Source organism: Bos javanicus, chromosome 3, assembly GCF_032452875.1.
Source record: "Bos javanicus breed banteng chromosome 3, ARS-OSU_banteng_1.0, whole genome shotgun sequence".
Lineage (NCBI taxonomy): Eukaryota > Metazoa > Chordata > Mammalia > Artiodactyla > Bovidae > Bos > Bos javanicus.
In genome coordinates, this window is record NC_083870.1 from 49,349,563 (window position 1) to 49,368,333 (window position 18,771).

Sequence of the window (18,771 nt, forward strand, 5' to 3'; positions counted from 1 at the left end):
AAAACTGTTGAGTCTTAGGTTCCTGTTACTTAACTCAATGAATATGTATTGAATACTAAGTGTCAGGCTCTGTTCTAAGGCAATACAGATAAATTAGTGAGTAAAAGAGACCAAAAAACCCCCCAAACAACAACAACACACCAAAATCCTAACCCTTACCAGTATACATTCTAGTGGGAGACACATACAATGAGGAACATGCATAATAAATAAGTAAATTAAACAGTACGTTAGAAAATAAGTACAATGGGGAAAAAAATCAGAGATCAGATCAGATTAGTCGCTCAGTCGTGTCCGACTCTTTGCGACCCCATGAATCGCAGCACGCCAGGCCTTCCTGTCCATCACCAACTCCCGGAGTTCACTCAGACTCACGTCCATCGAGTCAGTGATGCCATCCAGCCATCTCATCCTCTGTCGTCCCCTTCTCCTCTTGCCCCCAATCCCTCCCAGCATCAGACTCTTTTCCAATGAGTCAACTCTTCGCATGAGGTGGCCAAAGTACTGGAGTTTCAGCTTTAGCATCATTCCTTCCAAAGAAATCCCAGGGCTGATCTCCTTCAGAATGGACTGGTTGGATCTCCTTGCAGTCCAAGGGACTCTCAAGAGTCTTCTCCAACACCACAGTTCAAAAGCATCAATTCTTCGGCGCTCACCCTTCTTTACAGTCCAAATCTCACATCCATACATGACCACAGGAAAAACCACAGCCTTGACTAGACGAACCTTTGTTGGCAAAGTAATGTCTCTGCTTTTGAATATGCTATCTAGATTGGTCATAACTTTCCTTCCAAGCAGTAAGCGTCTTTTAATTTCATGGCTGCAGTCACCATCTGCAGTGATTTTGGAGCCCCAGAAAATAAAGTCTGACACTGTTTCCACTGTTTCCCCATCTATTTCCCATGAAGTGGTGGGACCGGATGCCATGATCTTCGTTTTCTGAATGTTGAGCTTTAAGCCAACTTTTTCACTCTCCACTTTCACTTTCATCAAGAGGATTTTTAGTTCCTCTTCACTTTCTGCCGTAAGGGTGGTATCATCTGCATATCTGAGGTTATTGATATTTCTCCCGGCAATCTTGATTCCAGTTTGTGTTTTTTCCAGTCCAGCGTTTCTCATGATGTACTCTGCATATAAGTTAAATAAACAGGGTGACAATATACAGCCTTGACGAACTCCTTTTCCTATTTGGAACCAGTCTGTTGTTCCATGTCCAGTTCCTACTGTTGCTTCCTGACCTGCATACAAATTTATCAAGAGGCAGATCAGGTGGTCTGGTATTCCCATCTCTTTCAGAATTTTCCACAGCTGATTGTGATCCACACAGTCAAAGGCTTTGGCATAGTCAATAAAGCAGAAATAGATGTTTTTCTGGAACTCTCTTGCTTTTTCCATGATCCAGCGGATGTTGGCAATTTGATCTCTGGTTCCTCTGCCTTTTCTAAAACCAGCTTGAACATCTGGAAGTTCACGGTTCACATATTGCTGAAGCCTGGTTTGGAGAATTTTGAGCATTACTTTACTAGCGTGTGAGATGAGTGAAATTGTGGGGTAGTTTGAGCATTCTTTGGCATTGCCTTTCTTTTGGATTGGAATGAAAACTCACCTTTTCCAGTCCTGTGGCCACTGCTGAGTTTTCCAAATTTGCTGGCATACTGAGTGCAGCACTTTCACAGCATCATCTTTCAGGATTTGGAATAGCTCAACTGGAATTCCATCACCTCCACTAGCTTTGTTCATAGTGATGCTTTCTAAGGCCCACTTGACTTCACATTCCAGGATGTCTGGCTCTAGGTCAGTGATCACACCATCGTGATTATCTGGGTCATGAAGATCTTTTTTGTATGGTTCTTCTGTGTATTCTTGCCATCTCTTCTTAATATCTTCTGCTTCTGTTAGGTCCATACCATTTCTGTCCTTTATCGAGCCCATCTTTGCATGAAATGTTCCTTTGGTATCTCTGATTTTCTTGAAGAGATCTCTAGTTTTTCCCATTCTGTTGTTTTCCTCTATTTCTTTGCATTGATCGCTGAAGAAGGCTTTCTTATCTCTTCTTGCTATTCTTTGGAACTCTGAATTCAGATGCTTCTGTCTTTCCTTTTCTCCTTTGCTTTTCGCTTCTCTTCTTTTCACAGCTATTTGTAAGGCCTCCCCAGACAGCCATTTTATAGATCAAGGTAAAAAAAAAAAAAAAAAACTAGGGGTAAGGGGGTGGGTGCTGCATTTTTAAGCTGGTCAGGCCAGGCCTCACTGAAAATGACAACTGGGCAAAACTTTTGAAAGAAGTAAACTAGTTTACCTGGAGGAAGATCATTATAGTTTCCACCCACAAAGAGGAGCTACAAAAGCTGAGCAGGAATGCACCTGTCCTGTTCAAAAATCAGAGAGGATTCTACTAGAGAAGTAAGAGCAGGAGAGAAGAACGGGAGAACTGAGCTCAGAGGAGTAGATGGGGTGGCAGGCAGTAGCGGGCAAATGCTACAGGGCACTGTAAGCCACTGAAGGCGCTTCTCCTGATGTAACACACCCAGCCACTTGTATTATTCACACCAGTCAAAAGGTGGAAGCAACAAAATGTGGCATATACATACAATGGAATATTACCATTTGGCCTTAAAAGGAATGAGATTCTGTGTGTGCCACAACATGAATGAACCTGAAGACATGATGTTATGCAAAAAATGCAAGACACAAAAGGACAAACATGATGACTCCACTCACGAGGTCCTCAGAATAGGCAAATTCATTGAGACGCAAAGTAGAACAGAGGTTACACGGGACTGAGGGTGGGGAGAAAAAGGAGCTACTGTGTAACGGGTGGTTTGTTTGCTGCGAAGACAGTGGTGACGGCTGGACCATACACTACATGTACTTAATGTCACTAAACTGTACACTTAAAAATAGGTAAAATGGTAAATTTTATGTTGTGTGCATTTTACCACAGTTGTTCTCTAACAAAATGCCACAACTTATGCATGTCAATATTAGAGAAGGAGCTATTGTGAATGAGTTTTCCAAATGATGAGTGGTCTCTTTTTCCGAGAAATTAGAGAGTCATTTTGATGGACTTCTAAATACATACTTCTTGCTTCTATATAATTGAAAATAGTGACTATTCCTAAGAATACATTATATATAATAACTGTACTCTATTATAATAGTGATGCCTTGAGAAGTGCCTGAAGTTCAGAGAACTATTAATTAAATGGATCCCTATCACCCTGATTTATCTAGATAATGTTAGCCATAAGTATTTTTTTCCTGCACCTAACTACTTATTGTGGTTTTCACTGCCATCCTATAGCTCTCCACATTATTTGGTGCAACATGCCAGGAAACCTAGAAACCAAGTTTGTAATGACGTGTATAAATAATAACTAGAGTTACTGAAATCCTTAGATACTCTTATGCACAAATGTCTTGAGACTCAGCATTAACTTTTCTTTACTCCACGGTAATAATAATGTTGGACAAAACTTCCAATTATGCCATCAGCCATGGTAAGCCAGTGATAATTTTTCCAAATTAAAGAGTTATAGGACCGTATTTCCCCGCCCCCGCCCCGGAATGAATTACGACTAAAAGCCAAGGATAACTTTCACTGAAAACCAAGTTCTTAAGAACACTCTATTACTGAGGATACTGGATTGCTTTACTAGGGCAACAAATGCTTTGAACCACATTATGTTTCTTTATTTTCAAGCAAGCCAGATGGGGAGAAAACAATCAGATGCTTAAAAAAAAAAAAAAAGGATGTTTGAATTAAAAAAAAAAAAATTACGTTAAACAAATGTTGGAAAAGACAAAATAAATGAGAAAAAGGCAAATCTAACTTAAAATATCTTAAGTCAGAAACAGATAGAAGAAAAGCTTTTAACAGTGGACCAAAAGGACAGATGTCAAAGAAAGGTCTCAGTGGAGAAGAACGCAATACAAGAATCATAGAACAGGTCAGAGTGGTATAGAATATGATCACAGAGTTAAAAAACTTAAACAAGCAGGATTGTAAAATAAGACTTTCCAAAGTGAAACCAAAATAAAAGCAAAAAAGTAAGGGCCTCTCTCAGGCTAAAAAAGTGAAGTTACTATGGAAAAAAAAAAAAAGAAAGCACATTCCTGGGAAGTTCTCCAGCCTGTTTTTCTGCTATATCTTTGCACTTACAGTCTTCTCTGCCTGAGTTGCCCCCTCGCCCTCTCTATGGGCAAACTACCACTTATCCTTCACCAGGAATCATTATCTTCTTTTTTTCCCCACTGGTGGTTTTTTTAATTGAGGTATAGTTGATGTATAATATTATGTAAGTTACAAGTGTACTAATATAGTGTTTCACAATTTTTAAAGGTTATACAAAAAAAAAAAAAAGTGAAGTTACCAGGACTGGCCAGAAGTATACTAAAATTCAAATATAAAGGTTTTAAAGGGAAGGGCTTTGGACTAGAATGAAAAGGACAGCAGTAGTGTGGTCGCCTTATGACAAAGTGAGCAGACCAAAATCATGATCTACTTTCTCCTTGTATCTGTACACACAGATCGCAAGTCTCTCCCCACTAGGCACAAGACACGTGTGCATCTGTGCTGCTGGTGTATTCTCTGCTGCATAAAGACAGAAGTAAGGGAAATAGGAGAAAGGGCCCAGAGGACTCTTCAATGGAGAAAATCTCATGGCTCTTTCTATGCTTGGGTGATAACAATAAAGGGGCTACTGGAAATCTATCAAAGATGGGGTTTTGAGCTCTGTTTATTCCTGATACCAAGCCCTGTAGGTGGCCACATACTCTGCCAATGGAGCCTATTTGACTACAGCACCCAGGGCTAAATGAAAAACACACTTCTGTAATACTTGCGCCATTAAACATTTATCAACCATATTCACATTTTCGGTACTTCCCTTTGTGTTTCCTGGCTTTAAAACAAACATGACAGTATATAATATTCAATACTGAGTAAGTCCCAATACTTTACAAAACTAACACTTTACAGTTTTACAGTTTTTTTTAAAAAAAGTGGAGATGTATGTAATAAATATACATGCTAAAAGTAGAAAAACTGAAGACTTACCTAATAACACTTTGAAAACAAATCTAATAACTCTACTTCTATTTTATAAACTATCAGACAACATTCTTCAATGCAAGCAGTTGGAAATAATCTCCATATACAACACAAATTACAGAGGGCCATGAACATAGAGCATGTGGAGAATTCTGGAGTTGTGCTTTCCAATACAATAGCCACTAGTCACATGTGGCTATTTAAGGGCAAATTTATTAAGTAAAATTTAAAATTCAGTTCCTCAACTGTACTAACCACATTTCAAAAGTGCAATAGCCACATGTGGCTACAATACTGGACAATGCAGATACAGACCATTTCCATATCACAGAAAGTTCTATTGGATAGTGTTATTCTAGAGTAATGGTATCTGGAACTAGAGAGACAGCACATGTAATAGACATTGATTACTATCTTCAAGATTTTCAGATGTGAACTAGTTATAAAGTCACAATAGATACAAACAAAATAATAACCCCTAGGTCTGTGAGAATCGTATAAAATCATACAATAATTCTCATGTTTTGCTTTGCTTTTTAATTTGGCCTGCTCTTTTGGTTAACAGACTCTTCTGCATCAGCATCACAGTCCACCTGGCTCGAGCTGTCTCGTGTCTTGGGTGAGGGGCAATCTGCAGTGGTATTGCGCTGGTCTCATATGGTTTTCATCAGTAATATAAAAAACTGTATTTTGTTTTTATAGGTACAGATCTTCCTGTACCATCAAAACAATACCAACTCATAAATTATTTTAATTTAAAGAGACTAATGTTATATATGCAAGTTTAAATATTCATCTTACAGTGAAGATTCCAATTATCTATATCTTCTATGGCTTTCTTGAAAGGGACTTTATTTGCAAAAAGGTTTTTTGATAGCAGTATTTGAAACTTTAAAGTTCTGTCAAATAAAAATAGATTTCTGTTTCAAAGACTTATTTTTTACTTTTTATTCCAATTATACTGAGATCTCACTGACATGCAGTACAGTTTAAGGTATACAGCACAGTGATTTGACTCCCATTCACCATGAAATGATTATCATAGTAAGTTCAGTGAACATCTCATACAGATGTCAGATTAAAGAAACAGAAAAAAAAAGTGTGTGTGTGATGAGAACTCTTAGGGTTTCCGCTCTTAACAACTTTCACATATAACATCCAGTATTATTTTTATATTTATCATGTTGTATATTACATCCCTAGTACTGATTTATTCTGTAACTGGAGATTTACAATACCTTACTCCAAGGCAGTCCTCCTTTACAAAGGCTTACTTTTTAAAGCAATTTTGTGGATTCAGAGACTAAGTGAAGCCTTAAAATTCTTTTAAACATTCAGATGACAGTTTCTCAGTTCACGTTTTGAAGATGATTTAAGCTTTTATATAACCGTGTAAAAACTTACTTCAAAATTAAGGTCTCGAATCAAGATATCTCCATTTGGCGTTGCTAAAGGAACATGATCAAATCTATAGAGGAAATTAATAAAAAGAGAATAGTTTGACGTTAAACACTAAGTAGATGTAGCTGAAAGAGAAAGGCTACTGTGTAGTTTAACAAATGTTTATGGAGCTAAAGAACCCTTTTCTGTACATACTTTATAATGTTATCTGCATTGATGATTTCTCCAATTCCAGGTATCAAGGGAATGTCTTGTGCTCCTTCAACACATTAAATGGAAAACTAAGTATTAAAGCATCAAGCCATGTCAGCAAAAACTTATATGACTGAGTGCATTCATATTTACCCTTTTCCTGTTGTGAGACCATAGTGCGTTCATATTTGCCCTGATTTAAATCCTTTAGTACTTGCATTAATTCTGTAATCCGAGCAGTAAAGCTGGAATTAAAAAAAGAAAAAGAAACAAAGAAAGCCATAAGCAAAACTCCAAAGGCTATCGTATCTTTTATTTTTATTAATTTGAATATAATTGACATGTAACATCAAGTTCTTTTATTTTATACAAACCTGACTTAAGTTTCTAAACTTATTATGTAGTTTCAATGAAATCACGTAAAAGAATTCTCACCAACATTAGTGACATTATACAAGTATTAGTGATACTATACACATTTTACTATTATGGTTTAGTGGGAGAGCAGGAAGATGGGGCTAAGAAAAGAGGTCTCATAGGATCCCACCTCAACAGATACTGACTTTATTAATAGGCAAGTCAAGAAGGTTGTCTGCCACTAGGACTTTAAGGAATTTTCCAGTAAATACTAAAAAAGGACACATGCTAGTGGCATTTCAGGGTTCGTGCTTCACGAACCCTGAGTTCCTGCTGGGGTGAGCTACGCAGCCTTGGATAAAGCTGGCCTTTCTCTCTGAGGACATCATTTATTTTAAGTATGCCATATGCACACTACTTTCCTGCAAACAGGGAAGAACTGGGGAGATCCTTCTCCTTCTTCCTCTGAAGAGGGGAAAAGATGAAGTGTTCTTAACATTAGAGAGAAATCACTGTGGTGATAAGAGAGAAAGCACAACTACTGACAACAAGTTGAAAAGTATGAATGGCATGACGGCCAAGGAGAAAGCATTCTAACCAGAGAAGCAAACAGAGTTGTCCTGTGAATAACAAGCAGAAACCTCCTAAAGGAATGGAAGCATCCTCTACGCCAGGAAATGTAAAGGCATGAGGAAGTTATTAACAAGTTGGAAGAAATTCAGCATTCTCAAGAACGATTCTGCACAATAGTCACAGCTTCTTCTATCCTGTCATGAAGACCTTAACTGCTAAAGGAGTAGAGAAGAAGGAATAGAGGAAATAACGCAAATTAATCACAGGCCTGGAAAAGATCCAAAGTCATTCAACTTCTTCAGATAACCTGAAACTTAAGGCTTTTTTACATTATGTGCTGTCTTAAATATCATACCAAGCCCTTTATACTAAACTTTGAAATTCTGAAATATTTAATTCCATTTGATGGTCTAAGAATAATTTTACCAGACACCTTGACCGGTTTACAACTGGACTTAGAGCTACCACAAGGTAACTTTTCTTTTTTTTTTTCCATTAAAATAAATTTCATCCTTGCTTATGCATTACCAGTACCAAAGACCCAAGGGGAAGAAATCTCTGGTAGGGGACAAAAAAGTCCAAATGAAAAAATTTTATTCACTAACTTAATTTTCTGTAAACTAAGGAAAGACTGCCATGATTCAACATTTCCCATCTTACTGAATACCAGTATTCACAGAGCAGACAGCTTGAGAACAACTAACCTAGTTTAAGGCTCAAAACAGCTATCTTAAGGAAACATGAAAAGCACACTATCAGAAAAAAATCTTCCTAATTTTCTATCAAAACCAGCTTCCAAGAGTAGGAAATATGGGGATTCAGGTGCTCCTTATCTCAACCTCAACTGGTCACAATCATTAAGGATAACATCTTAAAAAAAAAAAAAAAAAGATTCTCTGAGTTGCTCAGTATTACAAATCTTAACTCACCCAGCCAATCGAGTCATTTCACGGCCAGCCAAAACTATTCGACCCAGAGCCTGAGACATTCGCAAAAGCATTCTTCCACTTTGGTAGTAATCCTGAAATAGAAAGAAATATTAGTTTTCACTTGTATTTCGAAGATTACAACTAGCTGTTTAAAATTTTTGTTTTTAAGATTTCAGTTGAGTCTGACTACCATTACCACTTTACCTCCAGAAGCTCCGAGTGTGAGCTCTTAAGGTGTCGAGGGTGAGCCAAGTCTAAGAAAGGACGACTGACCACTAGGTACCCGACCACAGTGGCGAGGTCTGAAACCAAACAGTTAAGACTGAAAAACATCAACACCACCTCACTTGCCCCACAAATTCCATTCTACTATCTCTTTTAAAGCATACTTACATTTGGCAATTATGCTGTCAATGAAGCCCATAGAAAACCGAAACAAAATGAAATTATGTAGGTGCTCCACCTGACAGAAAGCAAAAACAAAATATATATATATATACTTCCAATGTATTAGGAAAAATTAATCTACCATGAGGACACAAGAAACTGTATAATTTATGCATTCAACAAATATTTACTGAGTACCTATAATTTCTGATTACATTATACATCACATTTCATTGAGCACAATGCTGATCACAGAACAGGTGCCAAACAAAGCCTTCATGAATCCATTTTTATGCAAACAGAGTGGAAAACATAAAGAATATGTGTGTGGCGTCCCTTGCATGAACTAGTACAATGATACTGTATTCATAATACTGTCGGATACATATAGGCAAAAATTGATAATCAAGACAAACAAAAAACAGAAACAGATAATTTAGGTGAAACCAGCTGTCTGGAAATAGCATTCAATGCTTTACTTTAGTTGGAAACACCTGGTCTTTCGCTAAGACTTGTACTACATTCAATTTGAGCCAAGTGCTAATGTAACACCTCATAACTTGAGTCTGTAGTTTTAATCTCAGCATGCATTACCCCAAAATTGCAAATCTAAAAATGTATTTTATTCTGCATTTTTAATGTTCTTGACTTTTTCATCTATCAGATTACTCAGGCCCTGCATGATCTGCCACTGGGCTCTATCTTCAACCTCATCTGCTTCTACTTTGCTCTTTCTCACTGAGCTCCAGAAATACTGGTTCCTCAAACATGCTTCTGCCTCAGGCCTTTGCTCGCCTTGTTTCCTCTGTCAGGATTACTGATTTCCAGATATAAATGCCACCTTCAAGAGAGACTTTCTTGTCATCCTAAATTGCTTGGCAACAGCCCCCATCACACTCTACCACTTTATCCCATTTTATTTCTGGTCACAGAATTCACTATGACCTGAAAGCATATAAAATATGTTTACTTGTTTATATCCCCCCCACTAAAATGTGGGTTTCCTGAGTACAAGGTAGCTTGCTCTTAATATCTTCTGCAAAAGAGCAATGGCTGGAACATTTATTCAGTGAATGCCAGATGTTACATATTGAGCTCAGCGATGAAGACGCAACAGTGAATAAAAAGACAAGGTTCCTGAGCTCATGGAATTTACATTCTAATGAAGAAGACAACCAGTAAAAAACCAAAATAATTAGAAATTGTAATGAATGCTTGTAAGAAAAACAGATCATTAAAATGGGAAGTAACTGGTGAAGGTCACTTTAGATGGATTAATCAAAGAAGACATGGCCTCAAAAGGTGTTAACTTTGGGGCTGAACTCTAATGCAAAAGCATGGGCAAGCCACGTGAAGAGTGAACTAGTTAACAGCAGTCCCTTAGACAATTACCGTAAATGCATTTTATCAGTGAATGCTATCAAATTTCAGTCATGTTAAACATAAAACACACAAAAATTCAATTTCTTTAACCTTAATTTAAATAATTTAAAATAACAACTTCTTTAACCTTTAAAAATCACCTCAAATATGTATTTGATTTCAAAACTTTCCACTAAAATGTAAGCTCCTTAAAGGCAGGATTTGGTCCATTACACACCACTGTCACCTGGACACGCAAGACCCCTTTAGATGGTGCTCCGTATCTTCTGAATCAATAATCAACAACATTAACTAAATTCAAATCTTCCCCGTGGCAAGTAGATAAAAACCGAAGCATAGTTTGCATACTGTTTACATAAGAAACAATGTTTATATTCTAAGTAAAAGGCCAGCAAACTATGATCCACAGTTCATATCCAGCCTGCCACTTACTTCAGTAAATAAAGTTTTATTAGAACATACCACATCTATTCATTTACATATGGCTACTTTGAAGGAGAGAGTTGAATAGTTGCAAGAGAGACCATAGGGCCTGAAAAGCCTAAACCATACATGGTACTTATCGTGCCCACTACAGAAAATGTTTGCTGAACTATGCTCACAGTATTCCCAGAAATACTACAGAACAAATCCTTTCTGTAATTATCACTAAGTTTATCATGAAATAAGACTCCTAAGTAACCACTTCAAAAATACATGATAATTATTTTAATAAATCTACCCATTTTTATAACTGGGCAACTTAACGTATTGGTTTGATAGTTTTTAGGAAAACACAGCATAAAAATTCTTTACAGCTATTTAAAAATAAATCTTTTAAAGATTAAAGGTATATATGTATCCTGGCACAGGTCAAGATTTTTTTTTTCCATACATACATGAGCCTCCAACATGTTTATCTTACCAGTTTTTGGAAGACTGAGTGGATTGTCTGCTTTTCTCTTTTATTTCCATTGTAAAAGGCAACTTCTTCACTATTAAGGAAAATAATTTAGCAATTAGTTTTAATGCTACTTAAGCCTAGAAAATAACTTAAAATACCATATTTATTGACTAAATATTTGTATATAAACGAACACTCTGTGACTAACAGTTTATTGGGTACTTCTCAAGCCATGATCTATACATAGCTCAACTGATCAGAGCACAGTTACACCTGTACTGATACACCTGACTGCATCACAGGCTGCACTTTGGACACGAGTTGCATATCCCACATGTAGCCTGGCTGGAAAAGATGTGCTGAGCTAGTTCTCAGAAAAGTGAATAAAGAAACAAGAAGGAAGATACCATGACATATAGGAAGGCAGGACTGGGACAGCCATCTCAGATTACAAACTGAGCCAGAAGGGAAAGGAGACAACAAGAGTTAGGAAAAAAACAGGTAGTGATGCATGACATATAGCCTTTAAAGGACAGAAAAACAAATTAATTCCTCCCCGCCTGACAGTTGCCAGCTCCCAGGAGGCCTAGCTGCACAGTTGTCCTTATTCTTTGAACCCCACCATATCCTCACAACAATTCCTCTTTCCCTGAGCTGATCTGAACGGGTACACAGGGGCCACAACAATCTTAACTAGGAAAAAAAGGGCATTTTATGAGTGAAGAAAGGTTTAGTGTAGTTAATGTGCAGAAGTCATGCAGCTGACAAGTTAAACAGCTGAGATTATAACTTGTATCTGACCCTAACATCTAGTTTTCTACTCTACCCAGATTGATGCAAACTGTCTCAGCAAAGTATCTCTTACAACAGAGGAAAGGAAAGATTTACATGCGAGTCTAGAAGGCAAAGTTAAAACACAATATTTCTTAAAAGTCTCTTCCCCCGCCTCAAAAATTTATGTGAACATTATATTCTAGTCTAAAATGTACCTGTATTTTTTTTGCATCATAAAAACAAGGTAGCCCTTACCTCAATACCTTTAAGTAAATTAACTTTCCATATAGTTGCATCATGTTTGACTAGCCTTTCCCAGTTTCCTTTACACAATAATAGCCCCAAGGAGAAGGCAATGGCATCCCACTGCAGTTCTCTTGCCTGGAAAATCCCATGGATGGAGGAGCCTGGTAGGCTGCAGTCCATGGGGTCGCTAAGAGTCGGACATGACTGAGCGACTTCACTTTCACTTTTCACTTTGATGCATTGGAGAAGGAAATGGCAACCCACTCCAGTGTTCTTGCCTGGAGAACCCCAGGGACAGGGAAGCCTGGTGGGCTGACGTCTATGGGGTTGCACAGAGTCGGACACGACTGACACGGCTTAGCAGCAGCAGCAGCAGAGAGCCCCAGGGTATCAGAATCCTAGTTTAACAGAATTCTGTACCTAAAATTTCTTAATTCCTTCTACCTCCTCCACACATTTAAGTCCATTGAGAAAGACAAGGTGAGAACCCTACTTCTCCTGAACATTTTATCCTAAACTTAAAACCTGAAAGCTCAGAACTTCCACAATACTAACAACTGCCTATTCAGCATCTTTTCTCTTCCATATCCTTCCTCCTAAGAGAACCCCAATTTTCTTAAAGTTTTGTATCCTTTTCTAGGCACCCAAGTGGTTGAGGAACAGCCTCAAGCCCCAATCCAAAGGGGAAAGAGTTCCAACTGATCTAAGCCAGTGACTTCGCTGTAACTGCTTTAGTGATAATTCTGGCCAATGAGATGTGAAAAGAAAGTTGTTGTGGGGGCTTCCCACTCTCTTAAAGAGACGGCAAAAGTGGCTGCTTTTGTTTCTGGGCTTTTTGCAGGAGACGAGGGCTGGTGGATCTAGATCTAGAACTGCTTTTGCCATCCTATGATCAGAAAAATAATTAGCCAGAGGAAAGGGGGAACATATAGAGGAGGACAGAGTCAGGAGAAGAGTCAGACACCCTGAGCATGCTGTGCCTGGAGCTGGTCCATCTTAAGAGTTTTTATGTGAAGTAGTAAATGTCCTTATTGTTGGAGCCACCCGAGTCAGGGTTTTCCGTTTCTTGCATTGGAAAACATCCTAGCTAATAGCTCTTTCATTCACTTGGCAAATCACCTCTGTACAAAACCTTTTATTCTTCTGCCTCCCTACAACACAAAAAGCCTATTTAAAACCAGTAAGTACTGTTTTATCAATCCAAGGAAATGAAGAAGGAACTTTTAAAAGACCATTTCCTAAATAATTCTGTAATGCCAACAGGGTAGTAAATAAATATGACTCAAAATGACTTAAGGTTGACAGATCATCAATACATGAGAAAATTTATTGAGTACCTGCTACACATTAAAAACAGTGCTGGAAGTTTTATATATATCATATTAGTCCTCATGACAACCCTGAATTAGCTACCTAGTATAAATAAGAAAAATGAAACTATAAATAACTTTCCAGAAGTCATATATTATATAATTGATAGGTGGAGAAGGTAGATTTGGAAACTAGGCAGCCTGGCTCTAAAGCCCAATACTTCTCCCTACTTTGGATTTTCAAACTATCTGGAAAATAGACAGAGACACATGCAACGAGACTGCATTAACTTTGAGTGCTCCAAATATAGACTCAAACAAAAAATACTTGTGGATAAACTGAGATAAAATTTTCTCTGAAGAAGTAAGTAAATTTGAATTAAAATTTCTGACTTTGCTTTATGTGAAATTAACAGAAAATTAGCCAACAGAAGACACGAAGAGGTCAATCAGGGATACTAAATAGTTAATAAGAAAAAGGGTTAGAAATGTAGTTATTAAGATTACTTAATAAAACCAATATCCTTCATAATGTATATTTTCAAAAGAAGTAAATACACAGAGACATAATTTCAGTAACAGCGTTACTAGATTTTTTGGAGTTGGCTTACATGACTTCAATATCCACACAAAGGAATTTTTAGTACAGTTAAATACATTTAATACATTTGTCCTTACCTGTTTGTGATGAGCCGAGAATTAACGTATCTATACTCTCCTTCAAGTTTTTGCTCAGTTATTGTCATCTTACCAATGGGTCGTCTAATTCGAGTTAGGAATAGCCCAGAAACAAGCAAGTAGGCCATCATGCTTGCTGGGCCCTGATATTATTAGGAGAGAAAGATATACAAAGATCAAGGATATCATAAATTCACTGAATGCAACACGCACAATTTATAATTAACTCCAGTTACCTTGAAAGAAATCACTCTTTTGACTTTTTCCCTTGTTTCTTTTCTAAGAAGATACCCACTGGGCCTCTTTGTTTTCACTACTCATTTACTTCTCCTCCCACCATACATCTCTCCCCCAGCTCTCCCAAATTTGCTCACTTAAAAACTCCTAATTGCAGTCCTCACTCTTTCTACAGCATCTAAAAACTCTTCTGACGGAGCTCTTCTTGATATTCTTGATTCCACAATAATGTGCAGAACTCTCTTTCACCTTCTCACTAGTTAGTATTGCCTGAGGTTTCCTTTTCTTGCTCCCTTTGCCTCCCAAATTTATATCTCTAATCCCATCAGTCCTAGATACTGTTTCCAAATATTTACTGTACATCTTTTGTTTACTTCTCTGTAACCTCAAGCTCAGTTCCCGCAAATGAGCTCATTTGCCTTTCCCTTCTCCCGCGTCTTGCTTCTAGCTGCCATAATGTGGTAAAGTATCTCCATATGCATTGACCCTTCCAAGAGAGAAGCTTCAAGCTTGCCTTTTCAAACTCTTCATTCCCATATATATCCTTATGTTCTGCCATACTGAAATAATTGTTTCCTGAACATGCTACTCAGTGAAGTTGTTCTTCTGTCTAGCAAGCCTGACATATCTAAAAAAGTCTGACTTATCCTCAAAGCAGCTCCAGTATCACCTCCAATTCTTCTGGACACTAAAGACATTATTCACTTCCACTACTGGGCTTATCACTCTCCATTACAACTGTTTGACTATCTATTCTTTCACCAGATCATAACTCCTCTTCAGTAGGAACTGTGTCTTACTCATCTTTTTATTCAGACAGTGTATATGGAATATAGCATATATTAAATTGGAATATGGTGTGTATTATTTTTAAATTCAATGTGACTGATTCAATGCTTTTCAATAATTACTAGAGGTACGGATAAAAGAGATAACTAAAGCATAGTCTCTACCTCTAAGAAATACAAAATCAGAAAATAATATATGGAGACATTTTTAAATATAAATATAATACTTAAGTGTTATAAACATGTAATAAGTACCATAAAAAGTTATACCAATAAGAGGCATTAAGACTATTTACTTATTTATAGTAAAAACAAGTTATAAAAATGATTTAACCCAACTTATGAGGTATCAAAAGGTTAGGAAGACAAACAAGAACATTAAAATAAAAAACTATTTTCCCCAATGTTTTGAAATGGAACAAAAGTCACTATATAAATTATTTATTAATAACCACAAAAATATATACATAAATATGTATATATATATACATAAAACAACCAAATTATTATATGATTGTGTTATAAATATATAACAATAATCTTACATATTAAATGACTAAAGTTAGACTTCAATAAGAATACTCAGAACATTTAAAGATCTTATCAACACAAATGTCAAAGAGACCTAATAAGATGACCTCATGGGACAGTCAACAATTTATATTATTATAAAATACTATTAAAACTGTTATAGTCATTCTAAATGTAATTAAACATTCATATTTCATATTAAAATAGCTGTCTCCAAATCTCTTTTTAGGCACTGAAATAAAAAAGAAAGTGAAAGTCGCTCAGTCGTGTCTGACTCTTTGCGACCCCATTGACTATACATACAGTCCATGCAATTCTTCAGGCCAGAATACTGGAGAGGGTAGCCTTTCCCTTCTCCAGGGGAGCTTCCCAACCCAGCAGTCGAACCCAGGTCTCCCACATTGCAGGCGGATTCTTTATCAGCTGAGCCACCAGGTAAGCCCAGGAATACTGGAGTGGGTAGCCTATCCTTTCTCCAGGGGATCTTCCTAACCCAGGAATCAAACCGGGGTCTACTGCATTACAGATGGATTCTTTACCAGCTGAGCTACCAGTGAAGCCCCTTTTAGGCATTACCTTGCAACAATAAATACAGGTGTGTTCAATGTTTAAGCATTTCTGGTTATTAAAACCACAAAAATTTTCCAAGCGTCTGGCTTAAGAAAAACTGAAAAGCTGAATCAGAAAACTTTAAAAATCTCTAGTAGAGTATTATTTTATAACCAGACTTTATTAGCTACACTTGTAAAATCACACTCTTTGAGATACATAAAAATTCCAACAAACCATCCAGCTATTCACAGCACAGTATTAAAGCAATTTAAAAGACAGAAAAAGTAAACTCACCTGAGCTCCTATTGCACTGGTTAACCTGAAGATATACAAAACTATGTCTAAAAATGGCTGTAAAATAAACATCAGAAGGCACAGAATTAAAAAGAACAAAACTGCCACACTGATAGCTAATAAGCATGTTAAATACACAATGCTAGTCAACATTTAACACATAATTGTCAACATGTAGAGTTCTCACTATGTACAAGGTACTGTACAGTACGTAGCTCGATGAATACATAAAAGACACAATTCTTATTCTCAAGAAGCTCAAAATGGAGACAGCCTGACCAATGTCTACTGATCATCAATTAGGGAAAATATTTACCACTTTCCATCAACTAAGATAGCTCTACTGTGACAACTAACCATTACTTACTTAGCAATTTCTTAATGTACTGTAAAGATGCAAGAAAATGATCTGAGTTATAACCCCAAATCTACTATCTGTTTTTCTGGTTTCTATATATCTTCATCTGAAAAATGAGAGACTCTTTCTGCTCTTGATGTTAGACTTTACCACAACATCTATATGTTGAAATACATTGAGTAAGTTTATAAATCTTAATTTTATGATCTAAAACTCAAGCTCCTAAAACTAAAATAACATTAATTTACTGCTCTTCACATAGAGACAATTTAATTGACATACCAAAAGTTGTACATGTTTTGAAGTGTTTTTCAAGAAACCCAAATCGTGTTCATTTAAGTCCATAGCCACCTTTTCTAATATCTATATCATTACTAGGATAGGTGGGTTGGCTCATAATTGGCTTGTACTAAGATGAACCTTTTCTTTCCTGTCTTACGAACTATCAAGAAGTTAGGCATACTTACGTATACATATAAAGTTCAAGTGCACTTAAATTACTGACAAAAATAATGATTCAGTTTAAGTCAGAGTTCAAACAATTACATATTTTATAAAGTAAATATACTATAGTATATAGCACCACTACAATTAGTTAATATGCTAACATTTTTCTTTATTGCAGATGTGGTAAGTCCTGAGCTATGGACTAACTCAAGTGCCAAGATGTAATAAAGAATACACAACAAGGTCTACAAAATTACCAGAATAATATATACAGCATCTCTCCTTCCCGACCCCAACCACCACACACACATGGAGAACAAACTTTAAAATGTGGTAAAAGGCAGAGGAAAAAGGCAGCTGGATTACCGAGCAATTTGTTGCTACCTCAGTTTCTAGAGTTTGGATCAGTAAAGACTTAAAGAAAGAGCTAAATAAAGGACAAAGTTTGGCATGAAGTGAAAAAGGCATCTTAGTAGTAGGCCTATCAAGAGGGGTAAAGTTCTTGTGAATACACATTACTTTTCTAACACCTGCCTGTACTTCTTCGTCCACATGGCTGAAGAGGAAGTATTCCTAGTCTTCCATTGTGACCCAGCGCCTTGTATACAGTTTTCTGTCTCAAGACTGGATACGTGGATTAACTGTGGCCCAAGGCAAGATACTATAAGTGGTCCTCTTTGAGACAAGTTCCGACCACAGATCAAGAGCAGTCATGTGGATCAGATGGGAAATGGGGCATCTGAGAGGAAGAGGGGGAGGCGGTAATGCTAAGCAGAAATCTTCAAGATGACCACTGCATTTCCCAGCTAATGCAGGAAGTAAAGGCAAAGAAAATGGCTTCACGAGAAAATCACAGCAAAAACTGTAAGGATGGTGAGATAAGAAGAATAAGTAAGAGCTGATATAACCATCATGAAGAACACTGGTTAAGGTCAGAGTCAAAAGCTCTGGCAATATTCTGGAAAGGGGGAAAAACAGTAATTAGAAAAATTGAAATATACTAATATCTTGTGAAAAATTTTTGACTATTAATTAAATGAGCTATTAGAATTAGAAATACTGAAGTGGAGAAATGGGTAGGAAGACATCCACTGTGTATATGTACCACTGCTTTCTTATCCATTCATCTGCTGATGGGCATCTAGGTTGCTTCCATGTCCTGGCTATTATAAACAGTGCTGCGATGAACATTGGGGTACATGTGTCTCTTTCCCTTCTGGTTTCCTCAGTGTGTATGCCCAGCAGTGGGATTGCTGGATCATAAGGCAGTTCTATTTCCAGTTTTTTAAGGAATCTCCACACTGTTCTCCATAGTGGCTGTACTAGTTTGCATTCCCACCAACAGTGCAAGAGAGTTCCCTTCTCTCCACACCCTCTCCAGCATTTATTGCTTGTAGA

General features: G+C 37.1%; 1 protein-coding gene across 1 annotated transcript in view; it reads right to left on the reverse strand.

The window, feature by feature from the left end:
• Positions 1–18,771, reverse strand: part of ABCD3 (ATP binding cassette subfamily D member 3) — an 89,421-nt gene that overhangs the window by 13,025 nt on the left and 57,625 nt on the right. Inside the window, exons 8-16 of the mRNA XM_061411142.1 lie at positions 16,569–16,625; positions 14,167–14,309; positions 11,180–11,249; positions 8,899–8,968; positions 8,710–8,807; positions 8,506–8,597; positions 6,800–6,891; positions 6,650–6,713; positions 6,458–6,521 (exon numbers count right to left, since the gene is read on the reverse strand). Coding sequence (XP_061267126.1) covers positions 6,458–6,521; positions 6,650–6,713; positions 6,800–6,891; positions 8,506–8,597; positions 8,710–8,807; positions 8,899–8,968; positions 11,180–11,249; positions 14,167–14,309; positions 16,569–16,625 — 750 coding nt within the window. The remainder of the gene's footprint in view (positions 1–6,457; positions 6,522–6,649; positions 6,714–6,799; positions 6,892–8,505; positions 8,598–8,709; positions 8,808–8,898; positions 8,969–11,179; positions 11,250–14,166; positions 14,310–16,568; positions 16,626–18,771) is intronic.